This window comes from Eleutherodactylus coqui, chromosome 5 (genome assembly GCF_035609145.1).
Source record: "Eleutherodactylus coqui strain aEleCoq1 chromosome 5, aEleCoq1.hap1, whole genome shotgun sequence".
NCBI classification, from domain to species: Eukaryota; Metazoa; Chordata; class Amphibia; order Anura; family Eleutherodactylidae; genus Eleutherodactylus; species Eleutherodactylus coqui.
This window is the reverse complement of record NC_089841.1, coordinates 12,531,826-12,553,706: the sequence shown is the minus strand read 5'-3', so window position 1 is coordinate 12,553,706 and position 21,881 is coordinate 12,531,826. Positions and strand designations below refer to the sequence as shown.

The 21,881-nt window shown below is 47.8% G+C and overlaps 1 protein-coding gene across 1 annotated transcript in view; it reads right to left on the bottom strand.

Annotated features, from left to right (window-relative positions):
• Positions 1–423: 423 nt before the first annotated feature.
• LOC136629003 (zinc finger protein 83-like) overlaps positions 424–21,881 on the bottom strand; it is a 47,071-nt gene continuing 25,613 nt past the window's right edge. The window contains exons 3-7 of the mRNA XM_066605105.1: positions 18,971–19,150; positions 18,765–18,888; positions 18,618–18,682; positions 18,031–18,121; positions 424–2,552 (exon numbers count right to left, since the gene is read on the bottom strand). Of these exons, the coding sequence (XP_066461202.1) occupies positions 1,201–2,552; positions 18,031–18,121; positions 18,618–18,682; positions 18,765–18,888; positions 18,971–19,150 (1,812 nt within the window). The 3' untranslated portion in view covers positions 424–1,200. The remainder of the gene's footprint in view (positions 2,553–18,030; positions 18,122–18,617; positions 18,683–18,764; positions 18,889–18,970; positions 19,151–21,881) is intronic.

Sequence of the window (21,881 nt, the reverse complement as noted above, 5' to 3'; positions counted from 1 at the left end):
TACACCCAGGAAGATGTGGGCTGGGAGGGCCAGAGAGACAGCTCAGTGGAGCTGGGAGGACTGCTAGCCCCAGGGTCTGGTGCAGACCAGGAAGGCAGGAGGTTGATAGGGTTGACCACCCTAACCTCAACACCCAGGTGGGGTGAGTATATGGACTTTATGTTTTACTGAAGTACGATATATGGACTCCGTTTACGTTGTTTGTGCTGTGAATAAAGACTGGCAGGAGCCAGGTTTAAAGAACATCCATGTCTCCAGAGAGAGTGTTTCTACACAGCTGGTGCCCATTCCGGTCCGGAAGTTAGCGATCCGCAGGCAAGTAGACCCCGGCTGGCCACAATAAATATATATATATCTATATATACACACACATACATACATACATACATACACACACACACATATGAGAGAAAGAGACAGAGAAAGAATTCTGGCCTTACCACCATTTAGGATTTATTAGTTAAAAGACTAAATACATCTTTAGTACAGAAAAAGAAAACAAGAAATGGGGGATTTATCAATAATTGCAGAGACACCTGTCATCTCAGAATTAAATGTCAGGAATTTACAAAGAATATAGCATCATGGTGACCCCACGTCATCTTTCACATAAACCCATCAGAACATATAGATCTGTCTTTTCATTAGCAAACTTGCCTATCAAAAATAATAATTATGCAAGGGGCGACAAGTTTACCAAAACAACAGGAATTCTTGGCATATAAAGAATCAATTAGCTCTAAAATGAACAATTATAAACTGTTACAAATTCAAAACTAGCATTGTACAGGGTAAAACAGCAGGAGGACAGTAATAGTTATGTATTCCGAGAAAATCCCAGTTTTAGAGTTTGTCACGTGTATTCTTATGTATATCTGGGATTTTCAACAATTGTCTATTTTTAATAATAGTAGATCCACTAAGTCCAACAAAGCATCCAAGCAGGTGCTCATTAGTAACTTTCAGAAGTCAGAGCTCCCCAAAGTCACTCATAATTCTACACAAGCAGTCTTAAGATACTATATTTTCAGAAACACAGCATTAAAATCAGAATGACACACAGTTACAGAATACAAATATTTTGTACTATTTGTCAATAAAACTAGTTTGCAGAAGAAAAGAATGCTACTTTCCCGTGTGAATTCCCTGATGCCTAAAGACACTTCTTTGCTGGGCAAAACATTTCCCACATTCTGAACATTAAAATGGCTTCTCCCCTGTGTGAATATATTGGTGTGTAACAAGAGCTGCTTTCGCAGCAAAACATTTCCCACATTCTGTACATGAAAATGGCTTCTCTCCTGTGTGAATTCTCTGATGTGAAACAAGATGTGGTTTCTGATGAAAACATTTCCCACATTCTGTACACGAAAATGGCTTCTCCCCTGTGTGAATTCTCTTATGTTCAACAACATATGATTTCCATTTAAAACATTTCCCACATTCTGAACATGAAAATGGCTTCTCCCCTGTGTGAGTTCTTTGATGTGAAACAAGAAGTGATTTCCATTTAAAACATTTCCCACATTCTGTACATGAAAATGGCTTCTCTCCTGTGTGAATTCTCTGATGTGAAACAAGATGTGTTTTCTGATTAAAACATTTCCCACATTCTGTACACGAAAATGGCTTCTCCCCTGTGTGAATTCTCTTATGTTCAACAACATATGATTTCCATTTAAAACATTTTCCACATTCTGAACAGGAAAAAGGCTTATCTGCTTTGTGAATTCTCTGATGTAAAACAAGAAGTGATTTCCGATTAAAACATTTCCCACATTCTGAACATGAAAATGGCTTCTCTCCTGTGTGAATTCTCTGATGACTAACAAGACATGATTTCTGAGTAAAACATTTCTCACATTCTGAACATGAAAATGGTTTCTCTCCTGTGTGAATTCTCTGATGTGAAACAAGCTCTGATTTCCATTTAAAATATTTCCCACATTCTGAACATGAAAATGGCTTCTCTCCTGTGTGAATTCTCTGATGTGAAACAAGATGTGTTTTCTGATTAAAACATTTCCCACATTCTGTACACGAAAATGGCTTCTCCCCTGTGTGAATTCTCTTATGTTCAACAACATATGATTTCCATTTAAAACATTTTCCACATTCTGAACAGGAAAAAGGCTTCTCTCCTGTGTGAATTCTCTGATGTGAAACAAGATGTGTTTTCTGATTAAAACATTTCCCACATTCTGAACATGAAAATGGCTTCTCTCCTGTGTGAATTCTCTGATGTGAAACAAGATATGGTTTCAATTTAAAACATTTCCCACATTCTGAACAGGAAAAAGGCTTCTCCCCTGTAGGATCTCCTTGATGTTTAGCCTTCCTCCTGTGACTTTTCACCTGTTTACCAGTCTGTGATGGATGAGAAGATGGGACCTGTATAAGAGGATCAGATGATGGATCTTTGCTGTGAAGAGCTGATGGGATATCTGGGATAATGGCGGGTTCTTCATATGCATCTTGTGTGATACCACAATCTTCTGCTTTACAGTGTGCAGATATCAGACATCCCTCGGAGCTCCCAATACAGTCACGTGCTAAGAAGTAAACAGATTTTTACTATGTTTGAACAATATACCATATTTTTCAGACCATAAGAGGCACCTAAGTTTTAGTTGGAAGTAAGAAAAAAATATTTCAAACCAAATGGTGTGCAAAAACGTTTAACAGAGTAAACATCTGCAGCCGACACGCTGTTATGGGGGTATCTTCAGCAGAGACACTCTTAGGAGAACATCTGTGGCCAACACTAATATAGGGACATGGGGGTATAATGCACAATATATGTAGATATTAAGGAGGGGGTGGGGAGAGGGTTTTTTGTACCTTGAAGCCCCGCACAGAAATAAAGCATGCCGCGATTTGTTTGCCGCATGAGATTTCGCGCGGCCGTCTGCATAGGATTGAGTAACTGCCTTATCCGAGCGTGCTCACTTATCATCTTAACGATGAGCTGTTCAGATCACTGCAGTGATGTAGTAGAGTCCAGACTCTTCATGGTACTGGTGAATATTTTATTGGGGGGGGGGTAGACTGGGAACTAATGAGAGGAGGCCAGGACCCCTGTAAAACTGTTTGTCCTACTTGAGTCCCCGAACCCGATTCACTTGCATCGGTCATTAGCTAAACCAAAAGGATCCTCATGCCACTGTATTTCTTTGCTCAGGTTATTGGATAGAGGCCACCAGGTCAATGACCTCTTAGTTAGGGGGGATAACCTAATAACATTTTTTTCCTATGGATATCTGCCTCCTGTCCCACTTGGACAGAACCTCCCTTTGGAGGGGCCTAGAATGTGCTAGAGCCCACGCACCATGGTTATGTATGCAGATGATGAGCCTGAACCTGTATCCAGCAGTACCCCAAGGAATACTTCTTCAGTGTCCAGGGTCAGACTTGATTTTCTTTTTTTAAACTCGTTTTATTGACAAGTAAACAGCTTGTACAACATAACAACTGCAGTACATAGACATTCATAAAGTTTCGAGATCAGGCATCTATAAGATATATAGTAATTGTTCTATACAATACTCTCATCGGTGGATAGGAGAGGAAGAGAGGATTGGGGGAGTAGAGGAGTAATGGGGAAGCATCCAATAGTGGGTTCATAGAAGGGACGTAGAGGTGAGGTGTTTTGGGTAGGTAAACCAATATAGGGCTTGATCAGTCTGTATTTTCAGGATAACGTTGCCGCCTTTGTAACGCCGATATGACTAGGGTGAGAGGTTGCTGGGGAAGAGGGTTAGCGACGAGTCACACCACTGGCCCCATACCTTTTGGAATTTGTCCTGGCATTTGCGTGCTTTATATATCAGGTTGTTGTACGGTATGGTTGAGTTGGTAATCTTTCTCCACATTGTCAGAGTCGGACCTCTTGGGTCCATCCAGCGTATCGCAATAACCTTTCTGGCTAGGAATAATACTCCCCGCAAGAAGATTCTATCATAGTGGTGCCAATGTTATGCGTCGAGGACGCCAAAGAGGCAGATTTCTGGAGTGATGGGAACCGGGACGTCCAGGATCGGGGAAAGCAAGTTTGTGACTTCGTTCCAGTATGACCGGATCTGTGGGCAGTCCCAAATCCTGTGTCAAAAGTCCGGATTTGATTTTCTTTAATTTATTATCCACCCCAGACCTGACAAAAGCTCTATCGTCTGGGTCAGATCAGTTAACATGGTAGGTTTATCATCTGCAATAATTAACATTTCATCCAGGTATGGGACAATATTAACCCTTTGAGCTCTGAGGTGAGCTATTGGCTCTATCATTATTTTAGAAAATAAATGTGGGGCCATCGCCGACCAAAAGGCCGACAGACAAACTGAAAATGGTGAACGACTGTGTCCATTTGAACTGCAAGCCTAATGTATTTTTGGTTAGTTTGATGGACTGGTTTACGGCAGTAAGCACCCTTTAATCTAAGGTACGTAAGATGCTGTTTAGCTTTATCAGAGATATAGTAGATTTAATGGTTTCCATTTTACATCTCCGAACTGTAATATATTTAGGAGACGTCTAAGATGTGTTATTATTCTTCAGGACCCGTTGGGCTTGGTAACTATAAATATTTTTGAATAGTAACCTTTCCCTGTTCACCAAGAGGAACTGGCTCTACTGCACCTCTGTGTAAGAGCTCCTTCACCCCTTGTTGTATTTCTTGCTGGAAATCTATGGGCTGATTAGTTGTAATCACAGATCTCCAAGCTGGTAGTGAGTAAAATGTTATCCTATAACCCTGCTGGATTATTGGCAGTACCCATGCATTATCAGAAATCAGATATTCCCATAGTAAAGGAGCCATCTGCCCCCCACTGGCTGTTTGACTTCAGAGGATATTTGAAGTGGGAATGGTAGTACAGGGTTTTTACCTTTCCTTTCCTTAGGATAAGACCATCTGCCATGTTCTTTCCCTCTGGTCTGTCTCCGTGGGTAGCCAGGTCTGCATGGAGGAAGAGGGTCTCTTGGCCTAAACTCTCTGGGTAATCTCTTCTGTTTTCCAGCTTTTTCCAGGATTTTATTTAGTTCAGAAACAAAAACAAATATTCACCCCAAAGGGAATGGTGCATAGATGGTTTTGGACGTTGGATCTGCTCTCTCCATGCTTTCACCCATAAGGCCCTCCTAGAGGCATTAATCAGACTTGCATTTCTTGTAGCAATCCAGAGGGATTCTACAGATGCATCTGCCAAGAAACCGGTCACTTTTTTAAGTAAAGGGATACTCTTTCATCTCTCTTCCCTGGAGGTTCTTTGTTTTAGACTGTCCTCCAGTCTTGTGAGCCTGAGAAACATAGTTCTGGCCACGGATGTGGCTACAACATCAGGCTCTATCAGGGTAGATGTGGCTTCCCATGATCTCCTAAGTAATAGATCGGCTTTTTTGTCCATAGGTTCCGGTAGTTGAGAGGATTCCTCAAACGAAAGGTAGGTATTTCTGGTTGCTTTAGCCACAGGTGAATATACTTTGGGAATTTCACTCCATAGGCTTGTCTCCTCTTATATAAATAGGAGTCTCCCTTTGAAGAGAGAGTTGACCTCTCGCGAAATTACCATGTCTGTATAGAACTAGACTGAGGGAAAGACTGCAAGTCCAAAATCTATTAAAATGCTATGAAGCAGCCCAGGTGGCTCAATTGATTCTACTTCCCTCCACTTCGAATACTCCCCTCTGGTCGGTCATCCATAGAGGCCACAGAGGTCCTTCCTCTCACTATAGAATCCATCTTGTAGAACCCACCGATAAATAGACCCCTCATCACTAACCCGATAACAAAACATCCTCTTAAAATCTGGTACTATATCAAATACTTTAGGAGGCTTAATGTCTCCCCATTTGCCCATTCTACCATATTCTCTATTTCCTCCTGCAATAACTCTTCCTAATCATTTAAAGTTTGGATAGACAGAGATCTCACAAAAATATATCATCTACTATCGTTAGAAATAATCACTCCATTCCCCACCCTCCAAAAAGACTTTGACTTCCCATCCTCTGACGTACAAGAACACAAACAATCCCCTGACTTTAACCGCTCTTGAAATCTTTTCCCTAAGACGCCCACAAGCTACAGGCCTCATCCCCCAAATATACTGTAGACTGGTCAACTCCTCTTACCAGACACAACTGCCGTATATCTCACGCTGGGAGGAAGACACGGGCAACACTCCTTCTGATGAAGATTAGTGCTGCAAAATACTGCAATATACATAAAACTCCCTGGGCAGTGTTGCTAAATAGAGATGAGCGAGCACACTCGTCCGAGCTTGATACTCGTTCGAGTATTTCCCTTCCCCACATGTTTAGCGCCATTTTCTGGCCAATAAACATGTGGGGAAGGCATTACCACTTCCTGCTGTAACGTGCCAGACCTCTGCCCGCCAACAGCAATGAGTGGCTGGCGGGATCAGGTGACCGCGGAGTATTTAAACTGGTCCCGCCCGCGGCTCGCCTCAGACGCATGCTTGCAGAGGTTAGGGAAAGTGCTGATGCTGATATAGGAAAAGTGTTAGAGTAGGATCCTCTCTTCAAGAACCCCAACGGTCCTCCTTAGGGCTACTCCTCATCGTGTGCATTACTGTTGTGGCTGGCTGGGAGCACCATTTTTTTTAAGCATCTAGGCCTGTGCAAAACATTTCAGCTATACCGTTCTGTGTGTGCAGTGCATTAGGCAGAAGTCTCATCGCTAAATAGTATGCTGATATTTCCTGGGCCACTGCAGACCACTTCAGCTAGACCGTACTGTGTGTGCAGGGCATTAGGCAGAGGTCTCATCGCTAAATAGTATGCAAATATTTCCTGGGCCACTGCAGAACAGCATTTCACAGATACCATTCTCTGTATTGGGTGAAGTAGCCGCAGTTATTAGCACTGTCCACTAGCTGTATAGCTTTCTGCCCCTGTGCAGAGCGTTTCACAATACCCTTTCCTTGAGTGCGGTGAAGTAGCCACAGTTATCAGCACTATCCACTGGCTATATAGTTTTCTGCCCCTGTGCAGAGCGTCGCACAATACCCTTTCCTTGGGGGCGTTGAGGTAGCCGCAGTTAGCAGCACTATCCACTGGCTTTAGAGTTTTCTCCCACTCCATACAGCCTCTCTTATTTACAAGTCTCTGTGAGCGGTAAATGACCCCTAGGTATCAGCGCAAGACAGCAGTTAAATTTTTTCCAGTCATAGCATAGAGCCTCCGCTATCTACAAGTCTCTGTGTGTGGTGAATTAGCCACAGTTGTCATCGCTGTACAGTGGGGAAATGTATTTGGGCCCTGCTCAATCCTTAATCCCACATGATGAGGGGTAAGGGTCGAGGATGTGGCTGTGGTCGTCCAAGTGAGGGTGTGGGCACAGGCCGAGGTCCAGGGCGGGGTGAATCACAGTCGGCTGCTGAGGGATTAGGAGAGTGCCAAGTCCATATGCTCCCCAGATTCATATCACAATTTGGGGGTCTGCGTGGTAGAGCTTTATTAGAAGCAGAGTAGTGCGATGAGGTCCTGTCGTGGATGGCAGAAAATGCGTCCAGCAATGAATCGACCCCCCAGTCTTCTATGCAGTCCACTACTCCCAGCCTAGGGACTGCAACTCTGAATCCTCTGGCTGCTCCTCCTTCCTCCCAGCCTTGTCACTCCAGGTAAATGACAGATTCTGAGAAGGCAGACTACCAGGAACTGTTCTCGGGTCCCTTCCCCGAGTGGGAAAAAATGGTTCTTCTTTAACCTGAGGAGTTTGTCGTGACCGATGCCCAACATTTGGAAAGTTCCCTGAGTCCGGGTGATGAGGCTGGGGACTTGCGGCAACCGATGAGGATGATGAGACACAGTTGTCTGTCGTTGAGGTAGTAGTAAGGGCAGGAAATCGGAGGGAGGAGTGCACAGAGAATTCGGAGGTATAGCTGATGGATGATGAGGTGACTGACCCCACCTGGCTTGCTAAGCCTACTGAAGACAGGGATTCAAAGGGGGAGGCAAGTGCAGCAGCAGGACAGGTTAGAAGAGGCAGAGGGGTGGTCAGGGGGAGAGGCAGGGGCAGAGCAAAGAATCCCCCAACTGTTTCCCACAGCACCCCCTCGCGGCAAGCCTCCATGCAGAGGGCTAGGTGTTCAAAAGGTGTGGATGTTTTTTAGTGAGAGCGTAAACGACCGACGAACAGTGGTGTGCAAGCTGTGCCGCACCAAGATCAGCCAGAGAGCCACCACAACCAGCCTCACCACCACCAGCATACGCAGGCATATGATGGCCAAGCATTCCACAAGGTGGGACGAAGGCCATTCACCGCCTCCAGGTCCAATCCCAACCTCTTCCCCTGTGCCACAACCTGGCACAGAGATCCAATCCCCCTTCCAGGACGCAGGCATGAGCGCCTTCCGGACTGCACCCACACCCTCACCTCCACGGTCCTGCACTCCATCCAGCAATGTCTCTCAGCTGAGCATTCAGCTATCGCTAACACAAGCGTTGGAGCGAATGCACAAGCTTTAAATGTGCACATTGCCAAATTAAATCAGACTAGAGATGCTGCCGTACAGGCTTGTGGAAACGGAGGCTTTCAAAATCATAATGGCAATGGTCCCGTGCTACTCGGTCCCTAGTCGCCACTATTTTTCCCAGTGCGCCCTCCCCACCCTACACCAGCACGTCTCCCGCAACATTAACCGTGCCCTCACCAATGCAGTCACTGGGAAGGTCCACTTAACGACGGACATGTGGATAAGTATCCTTGGTGATTTCAACATTCCTACTAACGACTCTAGCTCCTCATCTGCCTCCCGGATTTTAACACTTACCTCCTCCCTTGGCTTATCACTAATCTCTGATTCCCCCACTCAGAGATGGTAACACTCTCAATTTAGTTTTCCTCCGTCTCTGCTCTGCTTCTCACTTTACTAACTCCCCACTTCCACTCTCAGATCACAACCTTCTCTCTTTCTCCATCAGGCACCCTAGCATCTCTCCTGACCCTCCTATCTATCGCACCTCTAGGAACCTCCAGTCTGTCCGCACTAAACAGTTTGCCGAAACTATTCAGTCCTCCCTATCGCCTATCTCTCGCCTCCCCTGCCCTAACCTGGCAGCTGAATACTACCACACCACCCTCAGCCGTGCCCTGGATGATGTGGCACCACCCGTGACGCGAGCCGTCAAACGCAGACCACGGCAACCTTGACTCACGTCCCAAACGCGCATCATCCGGCGGTGCTCTAGGTGCGCCGAGCGGCTGTGGAGAAAGTCAAAGCTGCCGGCAGACTTCCCCCACTTCAAATTCATGCTTAAAACGTATAACCTAGCCCTTCACCATGCCAAACAAGTTTATTTCACCTCCCTTGTCTCCTCACTATCCCACAACCCCAAACAACTCTTTGAGACCTTTCACTCCCTCCTCAGCCCCAAGGAACAGGCCCCTGCGACAGACCTGACTGCTGGAGAACTAGCTGCCTATTTCAAAGAAAAAAAATCGACCACATTCGAAAAGAAATCTCTGAAAGCTGCATGGTTAGCCCTGATCCCAGCTTCATCAGCACTGCACCCAGCACCTACTCACTATCTACGTTAGAACCAACGACAGAGGAAGAAGTCTCCAGGCTCCTTTCCGCTGCCCGCCCTACCACCTGCGCTAGCGACCCTCTCCCCTCTCATCTCCTCCGCTCCCTTTCCCCAGCTCTCATTACTCACCTTACCACAATCTGCAACCTCTCCCTAACCTCTGGCACTTTTCCCTCCTCATTCAAACACTCCATTATATCCCCTCTGCTTAAAAAACCAACCCTGGACCCGACTAATGCTGCCAACTACCGACCCGTCTCAAACCTCCCATTTATCTCCAAATTACTGGAACGCCTGGTCTACTCCCGCCTTACTCGCTTCCTCTCTGACAACTCACTCCTCGACCCCCTCCAGTCTGGCTTCCGCTCTCTACACTCGACCGAAACTGCCCTTACAAAAGTAACAAATGACCTGATGACTGCAAAGTCGAGAGGTGATTACTCCCTACTAATCCTCCTTGACCTGTCTGCTGCATTTGACACTGTCGACCATAATCTCCTTCTCACTATGCTCCACTCTATTGGTCTAAAGGATACTGCTCTCTCCTGGTTCTCCTCCTACCTCTCTGACCGCTCTTTCAGTGTTTACTTTGCTGGTTCTATCTCTGCTCCACTTCCTCTCGCTGTCGGGGTACCTCAGGGCTCAGTCCTTGGTCCCCTTCTTTTCTCTATCTATACTGCCCCAATTGGACAAACCATCCACAGATTCGGCCTCCAATACCATCTCTATGCTGACGACACCCAACTATACACCTCCTCTCGTGAGATCTCTGGCCCATTCCTCCAAAATATCACAGACTGTCTGTCCACTGTCTTTAACACTATGTCCTCCCTGTTTCTCAAACTAAACCTCTCTAAAACTGACCTCCTTGTCTTTCCACCTTCTAACCGACCTCCCCTCAACATCTCCATTCCAGTGTCTGGCACTATCATAACCCCCAGACGGCATGCCCGATGCCTTGGGGTCACACTGGACTCTGACCTCTCCTTTGCCCCCCATATCCAATCTCTGGCCCAAACATGCCACATGCACCTCAGAAATATTGCTAAAATATGTCCGTTCCTAACCACGGACACGCTAAAGACGCTCGTGGTTGCGCTCATCCACTCCCGGCTCGACTACTGCAACTCGCTACTCATTGGCCTCCCCCGCACTAGACTCGCTCCACTCCAATCCATACTAAATGCAGCAGCTAGACTCATTTTTCTATCCAGTCGTTATTCAGACGCCTCTGCATTATGCCAGTCGCTGCATTGGCTGCCCATCCACTGCAGAACTAAATTTAAACTCCTCTACCTCACTCACAAAGCTCTGCATGGCGTTGCGCCACCATACATCGCCTCCCTACTGTCAGTACACCACCCAGCGCGCTCACTCCGATCGGCTAACACCCTCAGACTAAACGCCCCTGTAATACGAACCTCACATGCTCGCCTACAGGACTTCACTAGAGCAGCACCCATCCTCTGGAATGCTCTACCCCAAGGCATCCGGACAATTCCCGATGCACGAAATTTCAGACGTGCCTTAAAAACGCACCTCTTCAGGGAAGCATACCAAATCTCCTGACCTAATCCCTCGCCCCTCCCTATGGTGCTCCACCCTGTTTGCCTTCTGATAAATGATCTGTACATAAAATTTCCTATTGCCTGTGTTCCCCAACCCCTGCACCTACTGTACCACCCTCAACCCATTTGTGTCTAACCCAATGTATCTCACATTGCAATTGTTGCAATTGTTGTATTGTTTTGCATTTATCCATGCCTGAAAGCGCTGCGGAATAAGTTGGCGCTATACAAATAAAGATTATTATTATATTATATAAGTATTGGCGGGCAGAGCCACTATATCTCCCTGACGGCACATTGGGTGAACTTGGTGGAGGCTGAGGCTGAGTCAGAGCCTGGGACCGCTCACGTGCTACCCACACCAAGAATAGCAGGTCCTACCTCGGTGCTGGTATCTGCAGCGTATTATGCCACCTCCTCCAACCCCCCCTCCTCCTCCTCTGCCTCCACCTCTCAATTAAGAAGTGTGAGCACGTCGCCAGCAGTCTTTAGCGTGGCAGCACAGCGGTGGGCAAGCGTCAGCAAGCTGTGTTGAAACTAATCAGCTTAGGTGACAAGAGGGGAGGTGCGGGTATCAGGCAGCATGTCCAGCGCAGGTAGGGGAACACTTTCCAAGGCCTTTGCCAGTTTTATGGCTCCCCAGCAAGACTTTGTCACCACTCCCCAGTCAAGGCTGAGTCCGATGGAGCACTGTAAAAAGATAGTGAGGGAGTACATAGCCGACCATATCACCGTCCCCAGTGATGCCTCTGCTCCATACAACTATTGGGTGTCAAAGCTGGACACATGGCACGAGCTTGCGCTATACGCCCTGGAGGTGCTGGCCTGCCCTGCCGCTAGCGTCTTGTCAGAGAGGGTGTTTAGTGTTGCTGGGGGGGATAATCATCTCAGATAAGCGTAACTGCCTGTCAACTGACAGAGCCGACATGCTTACCCTCAAAGATGAACAAAGGCTGGATTTCCCCAGACTTCTCTTTTCCACCAGTAGAAAGCAGCGGATCCTAAAGATTCTTTTCGCTGCAACAGAAGAAAAATGCATCCTCTATCACCCCAAAAAAACGGGAGAATTAGCTTCGACTATCCCTCTCGGATATTATTACTCCTCTTCCTCCTACTCCTCCTCCTAAAAAAACAGTATGTCATCACGCTGAACTGCCAATTTTTCAGCCCAAAAGGCTCTGTTAATTAGTTTTACAGTTTTTAAAAGTTTTAAAAGTTTAACTCAAACCAATTTTTTCGGAGGGCTATCTCCAGGCTCTGTTACAAATTAAGCAACAACGAGCTGTATCTTTAAAAAATGTTTAGGGGTTTCACCTGCCCTCGGAGTTCAGCAATTTTTCAGGGGTACACTTGTACTCTTGGTACACCAATCTTTCCGGCCTATACTCTTACTACTGAAAGGTTTGAGCGGTTCGCCTATACACTTGCTACAGAAAGGTCACAGGGGTCCGCCTATACTCTTGCTACTGAAAGGTCACAGGGGTCCGCCTATATTCTTGCTACTGAAAGGTCACAGGGGTCTGCCTATACTCTTGCTACTGAAAGGTTTGAGCGGTCCGCCTATACTCTTGCTACTGAAAGGTCACAGGGGTCTGCCTATACTCTTGCTACTGAAAGGTTTGAGCGGTCCGCCTATACTCTTGCTACAGAAATGTTACAGGGGTCTGCCTATACTCTTGCTACTGAAAGGTTTGAGCGGTTCGCCTATACTCTTGCTACTGAAAGGTTTGAGCGGTTCGCCTATACTCTTGCTACTGAAAGGTTTGAGCGGTTCGCCTATACTCTTGCTACTGAAAGGTTTGAGCGGTTCGCCTATACTCTTGCTACTGAAAGGTTTGAGCGGTTCGCCTATACTCTTGCTACTGAAAGGTTTGAGCGGTTCGCCTATACTCTTGCTACTGAAAGGTTTGAGCGGTTCGCCTATACTCTTGCTACTGAAAGGTTTGAGCGGTTCGCCTATAAGAAAGGTCACAGGGGTCTGCCTATACTCTTGCTACTGAAAGGTCACAGGGGTCCGCCTATACTCTTGCTACTGAAAGGTCACAGGGGTCCGCCTATACTCTTGCTACTGAAAGGTCACAGGGGTCTGCCTATACTCTTGCTACTGAAAGGTCACAGGGGTCTGCCTATACTCTTGCTACTGAAAGGTCACAGGGGTCCGCCTATACTCTTGCTACAGAAATGTTACAGGGGTCTGCCTATACTCTTGCTACAGAAATGTTTGAGCGGTTCGCATATACTCTTGCTACTGAAAGGTTTGAGCGGTTCGCCTATACTCTTGCTACTGAAAGGTTTGAGCGGTTCGCCTATACTCTTGCTACTGAAAGGTTTGAGCGGTTCGCCTATACTCTTGCTACTGAAAGGTTTGAGCGGTTCGCCTATACTCTTGCTACTGAAAGGTTTGAACGGTTCGCCTATACTCTTGCTACTGAAAGGTTTGAGCGGTTCGCCTATACTCTTGCTACTGAAAGGTTTGAGCGGTTCGCCTATACTCTTGCTACAGAAATGTTTCAGGGGTCCACCTATACACTTGCTATTGAAAGGTTTGAGCGGTTCGCATACACTCTTGCTACTGAAAGGTTTGAGGGGTTCGCCTATACTCTTGCTACTGAAAGGTTTGAGGGGTTCGCCTATACTCTTGCTACAGAAATGTTACAGGGGTCCGCCTATACTCTTGCTACAGAAATGTTACAGGGGTCCGCCTATACTCTTGCTACAGAAATGTTACAGGGGTCCGCCTATACTCTTGCTACAGAAATGTTACAGGGGTCCGCCTATACTCTTGCTACAGAAATGTTTCAGGGGTCCGCCTATACACTTGCTATTGAAAAGTTTGAGCGGTTCGCATATACTCTTGCTACTGAAAGGATTGAGGGGTTCGCCTATACTCTTGCTACTGAAAGGTTTGAGGGGTTCGCCTATACTCTTGCTACAGAAATGATTCAGGGATCTGCCTATACTGTGGATGCACAAAGGTTTTCCATAGGGGTATTCAGCTGTCTGGCACAAATACACAAAATGACTTGGGCAGAAGTGTGAGTCGAGGCCGAGGTCCTGGCTGGGGGCCAACTGCGCCAAGTTTGAGCACTGTCATTTCTTCATGTGTAATACTGTCTTTGGATTTCATGGGCTCGCCTATCCTGTGGGTTCACAAAGGTTTCCCAGCGCGGTGTTCAGCTATCTGACACATACATCGAATAAATTGTGGGGGCACACATGGATTTCCCATAGCTATGTAACTCACTGCACATTGGGTCAACCAGGTGGAGGCTGGGACCGAGCCTGGCCCTGGGCCTGCTCACATGCTTCCCACACAGAGTATTGTGGGTCCTACATCAGTCATAGTTTCTTGGGCTTCTTGGGCCACCGCCTCCTCCTGCTTGGGGATCAGGGCTGGTCAACATGTATTTTCTCTCGTGTTACCACAGTTATCGGGGACACTGGTTTTGACCAATCAAAAGAAGCATAACTGAATTAAGGATACGTTCACAGCTGTACTAGCATCCAAGTCCGCTTCATGCCCACGATTGCTGAGGGTGTAGAGAAGAGGCCGAGGTCCTAGTGGGGGGGGGGGGCATTTGTGCCAGGTTTGGCCTGTGGAACTTCTTCATGGTTCATCCAGTCTCTGTAGCGATGAAAGCAAGCGTAACTGATTTAATGAGACGTTCACAGCAGTACTAGCATCTGAGTCCGCTTTATGCCCACGACTGCTGTGTGTGTGGGCAGAGGTCCAGGGGGGGCGGGTGGATGGCAACTGCGCCAGGTTTGGCCTGTGGAACTTGTTCGTGGTTCATCCTGTCTTTGGAGCGATGAAAGCAACCGCGAGTGACTGCATATTGGGTCAACCTGGCTTTAGGCCCGCTCACGTGCTTCCCACACAGAGTATTGCGGGTCCTACCTCAGTCACGGTTTCTCGGGCTTTTTATGCCACCTCCTCCTCCTGCTTGGGGTCTGGGGATCAGCGCTGGTCAACATGTATTTGCTCTCGTGTTACCACAGTTATCTGAGACACTGGTTTGGACCAATCAAAAGAAGCATAACTGATTTAAGGAGACGTTCACAGCTGTACTAGCATCCGAGTCCGCTTCATGCCCACGATCGCTGAGGGTGTGGGCAGAGGCCGAGGTCCTGGGCAAGGTGAAACTCTGCCATGTGTGGGCACTCTGATTTCTTCATATTTCGTACTGTTCCTGGGTTGCAGGAGCTCGCCTATGCTGTGGGTGCGCAAAGATTTCCCATTGCGGTGTTTTAGCCATGGGGCACAAATAAACTGAATGACTTGGGTAGTGCGCAGAGTGCAGATGGCTTTCCCAAGGCATTGTTCAGCTATCTGACACATACACTGGATAAATTGTGTGGGCACACATGGATTTCCCATAGCTACGTAACTCACGGCACATTGGGTCAACCAGGTGGAGGCTGGGACCGAGCCTGGCCCTGGGCCTGCTCATGTGCTTCCCACACAGAGTATTGCGGGTCCTACCACGGTCATGGTTTGTCTGGCTTCTTATGCCACCTCCACTCCTGCTAGGGGTCTGGGGATCAGTGCTGGTCGACATGTATTTTCTCTCGTGTTACCACAGTTATCTGTAACACTGGTTTGGACCAATCAAAAGAAGCGTAACTGATTTAAGGAGACGTTCACAGCAGTACTAGTATCAGAGTCTGCTTTAAGCCCACTATTGCTGAGGGTGTAGGGCAGAGGTCGAGGTCATGGGGGGGCGGGGTGGGTGGCAACTGCGCCAGGTTTGGCCCGTGGAACTTCTTTGTGGTTCATCCCATCTTTGGAGCAATGAAAGCAACTGCAAGTGACGGCCCATTGGGTCAACCAGGTGGAGGCTGGGACCGAGCCTGACAATGGGCCCGCTCATGTGCTTCCCACACAGAGTATTGCGGGCCCTACCTCGGTCACGGTTTCTTGGGCTTATTATGCCACCTCCTCCTGCTCCTTGGGATCTGGGGAATAGCGCTGGTCGGCATGTATTATCTCTCGTGTTTCGTGTTACCACAGTTATCCGAGATACTGGATTGGAGCGTTCACAGGAAGCGTAACTGATTTAATGAGACTTTCACTGTATACCTGTGGTGGTTACTTTTACGACACATCCTGCTTCAAACCAATCTTTGGTGTTAGTATGCATTGCGGAGATGTGTAAAAGTACAGGCATCTGAGTCCCCTTCGTGCCCACGTTAGCGGCTCCTGCCAATTTTGTGACGGAGGTGGCACGGGATTGGAATTATGATTGGACGTCAATTTATCATCAATTCTCATCAACAGTGTGGGCTATCGCCCACACTTTCAAGGAGGGTAGCTGCCAGACACTGCAAACCCTCTGCTGTGTGCGGCTCCGGATTCTCCTCATCCAAGACACACTTATAAATAGACATGAGGGTGGTGTGGCTATCAAGTGAGCGTTTGGCATTAGGGCAGCTGAGCGCTGCGCGGGGAAAAATTTGAGTATGCTGTGGACGCTGGCTCATGTGGATGATTGGACAGCAATGCCAGCATGTAACCCAGGAGAAGAGGCAGCAGTGTCACCCGCAGGTTGTGATTGGCCTTGGTTGCAGCTAGTGTGGTGCTTGGCTAAGATGTGCCAGCGCGTGTGCCTTGCTGCCTATGGTTTGTCCCAAATAAATTGTTAGGAGAGTGACTGCCAGGATCTTGCCCCCTATTTGGCTTAATAGTGCAACCTGGAAGCCTCAGATGCATCCATGCATGCTGTCCCTGCCGTTCCCTATCCGTTTCTGTGGTGTTTCCAAGACTTTGTGAGGTTTTCCAGTGTTTCACAAATCCTCCCCTATGCGGGGCATCGGTCAGCTTGAAAAATACTCAAGTCGCCCATTGACTTCAATGGGGTTCATTACTCAAAACGAGCTCTCGAGTATTATGAAGAGCTCGACTCAAGTACTGAGCACCCGAGCATTTTGGTACTCGCTCATTTCTATTGCTAAACAAACAAATTGAAAATATTCTTCCAGATTGGCAGACATTGATCTTTTTCATTGTAGCCTTGAAACAAACCATTGCCCATTCTTAGCAAAACACATCTCTAGAGTTCACTGAGGAGAAACCCTGAATTAACTGCTATCTAATTAATTACAAATGAACTTCAATAAATATAACTAGTTGTTTATAATACCATCAAATAGCCTAGAACATCTTACAGTAATCGACTCCACCGGAGAAGGTTCCCCCCCTTACCTTCCCCCTCCAATCCCATAGCATTTCCCCATGATTCGGCCCTGGCCAGGCCATTACTCTACATTACTTACAGCCTTATAATGAAGAAGCTTGTAGCACATTGTTAGGTTCTCACTATCTGGGAAATCACCAGTTATATCCTTCTGTTATATGTCCTTGCAATTCTGTAATGTAACTAATTTACAAACTGCTTCATCTTTTACTTGTTAAACTTTACTGTAAACTTCAAAGCACAAATAAAAAATACAGCATAGTAACAAAATATGTGAGGCCAAAAAAGCCCCCTGTCCATCCAGTTCAGCCAAACCCCAATGGGGTAAAAGCCAATGTTACCCATCTAAGGAATAATAATCTGGAATATTCCCCGGATCACCGACCCTTCTGAAGCAATTACTGATAAACAATAGGAAAAACTAAACAAGTAAGTGAATCGGCCAATGAGTACCTCATGCTGCTTATCTGGGGCTTTTCCTACAGACAAGTAGATCTTGAGGGGTGAGACCTTTATGTTGAGCATGGTGTCCACGGATCAGATATCGGACTGGACATCTCTAACGGTTCTGGAAGCTCTGGTGGAATTAGTGACACTCCTGCTGGCTAAAACTACACCAATAGGTCACTTAGGAGGCCCAGTGATACAGGGGAAAGTTATGGAAGCTCGTTTGTTCGGAGATCACATCTTCTCTGCTGTATTTAGTGGTTACTACTCACCTGGGTGGTTACCTGTAGGAATCTCCTCTTCACACCGCTGATCGCCCCTCACATTTATCTCTGTAGTATTAATATTGGTCAGATCTTCATCCTGATACAAAAGCAGGGAGACAAATATTATAAAAGTCAGCAGCCGGTTGGAGAAGTCATGTGGAATGTTTTATGACATAATGATCTGACAGGAGTAGTTATCTAAGCCACATAGCTGCAGGTCTAGAAGCCGGACATAGATATTACATGGCGGCTCAATGACCCCTCAGGAACCTCATACATGTATATCTGGCATGGCTAGACACGCTGCAGGTTGTCTCAGTGGAGGAGATCAGCGTCTACCAGACACATTCGCTGCTTGTCTCCGGGGATATAAAGGAGCAGATAGATATAAATCCAACCTCTTGGCTCCTTATTCCCACCAGCAGTCTCCACCGCCAGAACACTGGGAGAAGATCCAGACAAGATGTAATGTCTCTGGTCAGCGGTAATCCTGCCATCTCCACCGGCCTCATCACACAAGGAGAAGACATCTAATAAGACTGAAGACAAGAGCTTCACAGCCTTCTACAGATCAGAGGGACATCTCCATCTACCTGATGGTCCTGTGGAAGAAGAGGACGGGGACATCTCTCTGGGGTTCTTCTCTTACTGGATGGAACTGCAGGAAACACAGACGGACAATGAAGTCATTCTTTATATACAGATAATACAGTCCCCGTGGATTTAGTCCTGTCTATTACCTGGTGATGGGAGCGGCTGGCGGGTCTCCATCATGGCCTCCTTGTACAGATCCTTGTGTCCTTCTAAATACTCCCACTCCTCCATGGAGAAATAGACAGCGACATCCTGACACCTTATAGGAACCTGACAACACAATATACAGTCATCACCCAGAAGCCTCCAGTGCTGTTACTGTATAATGTCACAGCATCCCCTGCAGCATCACCTCTCCAGTGAGCAGCTCTATCATCTTGTTGGTGAGTTCTAGAATCTTCCGTACATTGATGTCCTCATGTATCAGGGGGTGAGGTTGGGGCCCCGTCATTGGGCTCAGAGGTCTTCCCCATCCATCACACACAGGAGCCCGACAGCCATCACTAGAGGTCTTCTTCACTACTGTGTAATCCTGTATATGGGGAGACATTAATAAACATCACTGCAGACATTTCCAGAGTCCAATTGTTGTACTCTGCGGTGGGCCAGCTCAGCGCCCTGAGGCCTGCAGAAATTTTGGTGCCAATAACGGGCTAGTCTCTAGTTTGGAGGTACTAATTTAGTACAATGCTACAATGTCAGTCGGGCAGGGTATCATGGTAACAAATCAGTTCATGACGCCAGCCCTTATACCGATCCCCAACCGGCTCCAGGCAAAAATTAATTAAAATGTGAAGAATAAAATAAAAATTGGGGACAGTCCTTTCCCCTGAATAATGGTATTAGTGTGGAACGGTACTGGTGCATCTCGTGTCCACCTGAAGAATGGGTGGGGACATGGGTTGGCTGGGATGAGATATAGGGGAGGGTCGGGTGATGTCCACAACAGCAGATTGGCTGATGCTGGGCTGCCATCTCTGCTGTTAGCGCCTGTCTTACTGTCCCAGCACCAGCCTTCAGTCAGTGATTCTGGCCCCAATGGCAGTCTCCCCGCGGCGGGCTGCAATGTGCACTACCGAGGCTGCTGTCATTCTCCCCTCCCATCTGCGCTTGTGGACCCATTGGCAGTTACCCCCCTTGCGGGCTGCAAGGTCCACTCCTGACCTCACTGTCATTTGCCACAGCGGTCTTCCATCATATCCCCTGTTGGGTCCAGTCACTAATCCCGGTGTACTTGGATCATTTCCCCTCCTGTCTCCTGTCACTCACCCCGTTGCTCACCCATGTCCCCTCCTGCTCCATCAGTATCCCCGCCAGCCTCTGCTGCAATCTGTGCTTCAGTCTTCCTCCTGCTCCACAGAAGCCGCTACCAATCCTACCATTACAGCAGCGGCGCTGTCAACTGCAGGGACCTCCAGTAGGCAGTTGTCATTCACGGCCATGGGCCTCTGTTCTCCGCTGGAATACGGTGTCAAACGCAGTTTTCTGCCGAGGTAGCCAATCAGCAGCCGTGGGCGGTCCCTATAACTCCACCTGCACATAGCCATGTCTGCACTCATAGTTCTGGTGGAGAAAAGATGCACCCGTACCGTGTGGTACTTGTAGTGCTGGTGTTACTGTGGCAAGAAGAGATTCCAGGAGGCAGGAATACACAGTAAGCTAAAACAACAGTACATTTCTTTGAGAGCCGTCTACAATATATTAATTCACTACTAATTATTAGGAAATATAGTACCAGTGTTTCTGGTGGTGCAATGCGTTACATGGTACATCCATTACGATTCACAGACATCACACACAGCTCTACTCCGTCCATCTTGACCCCCACACATCACACACTGCTCTACTCCATCCATCCTGACCCCCACACATCACACACAGCTCTACTCCATCCATCCTGACCCCCACACATCACACACAAAGCTCTACTCCATCCATCCTGACCCCCACACATCACACACACAGCTCTACTCCATCCATCCTGACCCCCACACATCACACACACAGCTCTACTCCATCCATCCTGACCCCCACACATCACACACACACAGCTCTACTCCATCCATCCTGACCCCCCCCCACATCACACACAGCTCTACTCCATCCATCCTGACCCCACACATCACACACAGCTCTACTCCGTCCATCCTGATCCCCACACATCACACACACAGCTCTACTGCATCCATCCTGCCCCCCCCCCCCCACACATCACACACACAGCTCTACTCCATCCATCCCGACCCTCACACATCACACACACAGCTCTACTCCATCCATCCTGACCCCCACACATCACACACACAGCTCTACTCCGTCCATCCTGATCCCCACACATCACACACACAGCTCTACTGCATCCATCCTGCCCCCCCCCCCACACATCACACACAGCTCTACTGCATCCATCCTGCCCCCCCCACACATCACACACAGCTCTACTCCGTCCATCCTGATCCCCACACATCACACACACAGCTCTACTGCATCCATCCTGCCCCCCCCACACATCACACACACAGCTCTACTCCATCCATCCCGACCCTCACACATCACACACACAGCTCTACTCCATCCATCCTGACCCCCACACATCACACACACAGCTCTACTCCGTCCATCCTGATCCCCACACATCACACACAGCTCTACTCCATTCATCCTGATCCCCACACATCACACACACAGCTCTACTCCATCCATCCTGACCCCCCCACACATCACACACAGCTCTACTCCATCCATCCCGACCCTCACACATCACACACAGCTCTACTCCATCCATCCTGACCCGCACACATCACACACAGAGCTCTACTCCATCCATCCTGACCCCCACACATCACACACAGCTCTACTCCATCCATCCTGACCCCCACACATCACACACACAGCTCTACTCCATCCATCCTGACCCCCACACATCACACACACAGCTCTACTCCATCCATCCTGACCCCCACACATCACACACACAGCTCTACTCCGTCCATCCTGACCCCCACACACACACACAGCTCTACTCCATCCATCCTGACCCCCACACATCACACACACAGCTCTACTCCATCCATCCCGACCCTCACACATCACACACACAGCTCTACTCCATCCATCCTGACCCCCACACATCACACACACAGCTCTACTCCGTCCATCCTGATCCCCACACATCACACACAGCTCTACTCCATTCATCCTGATCCCCACACATCACACACACAGCTCTACTCCATCCATCCTGACCCCCCCACACATCACAC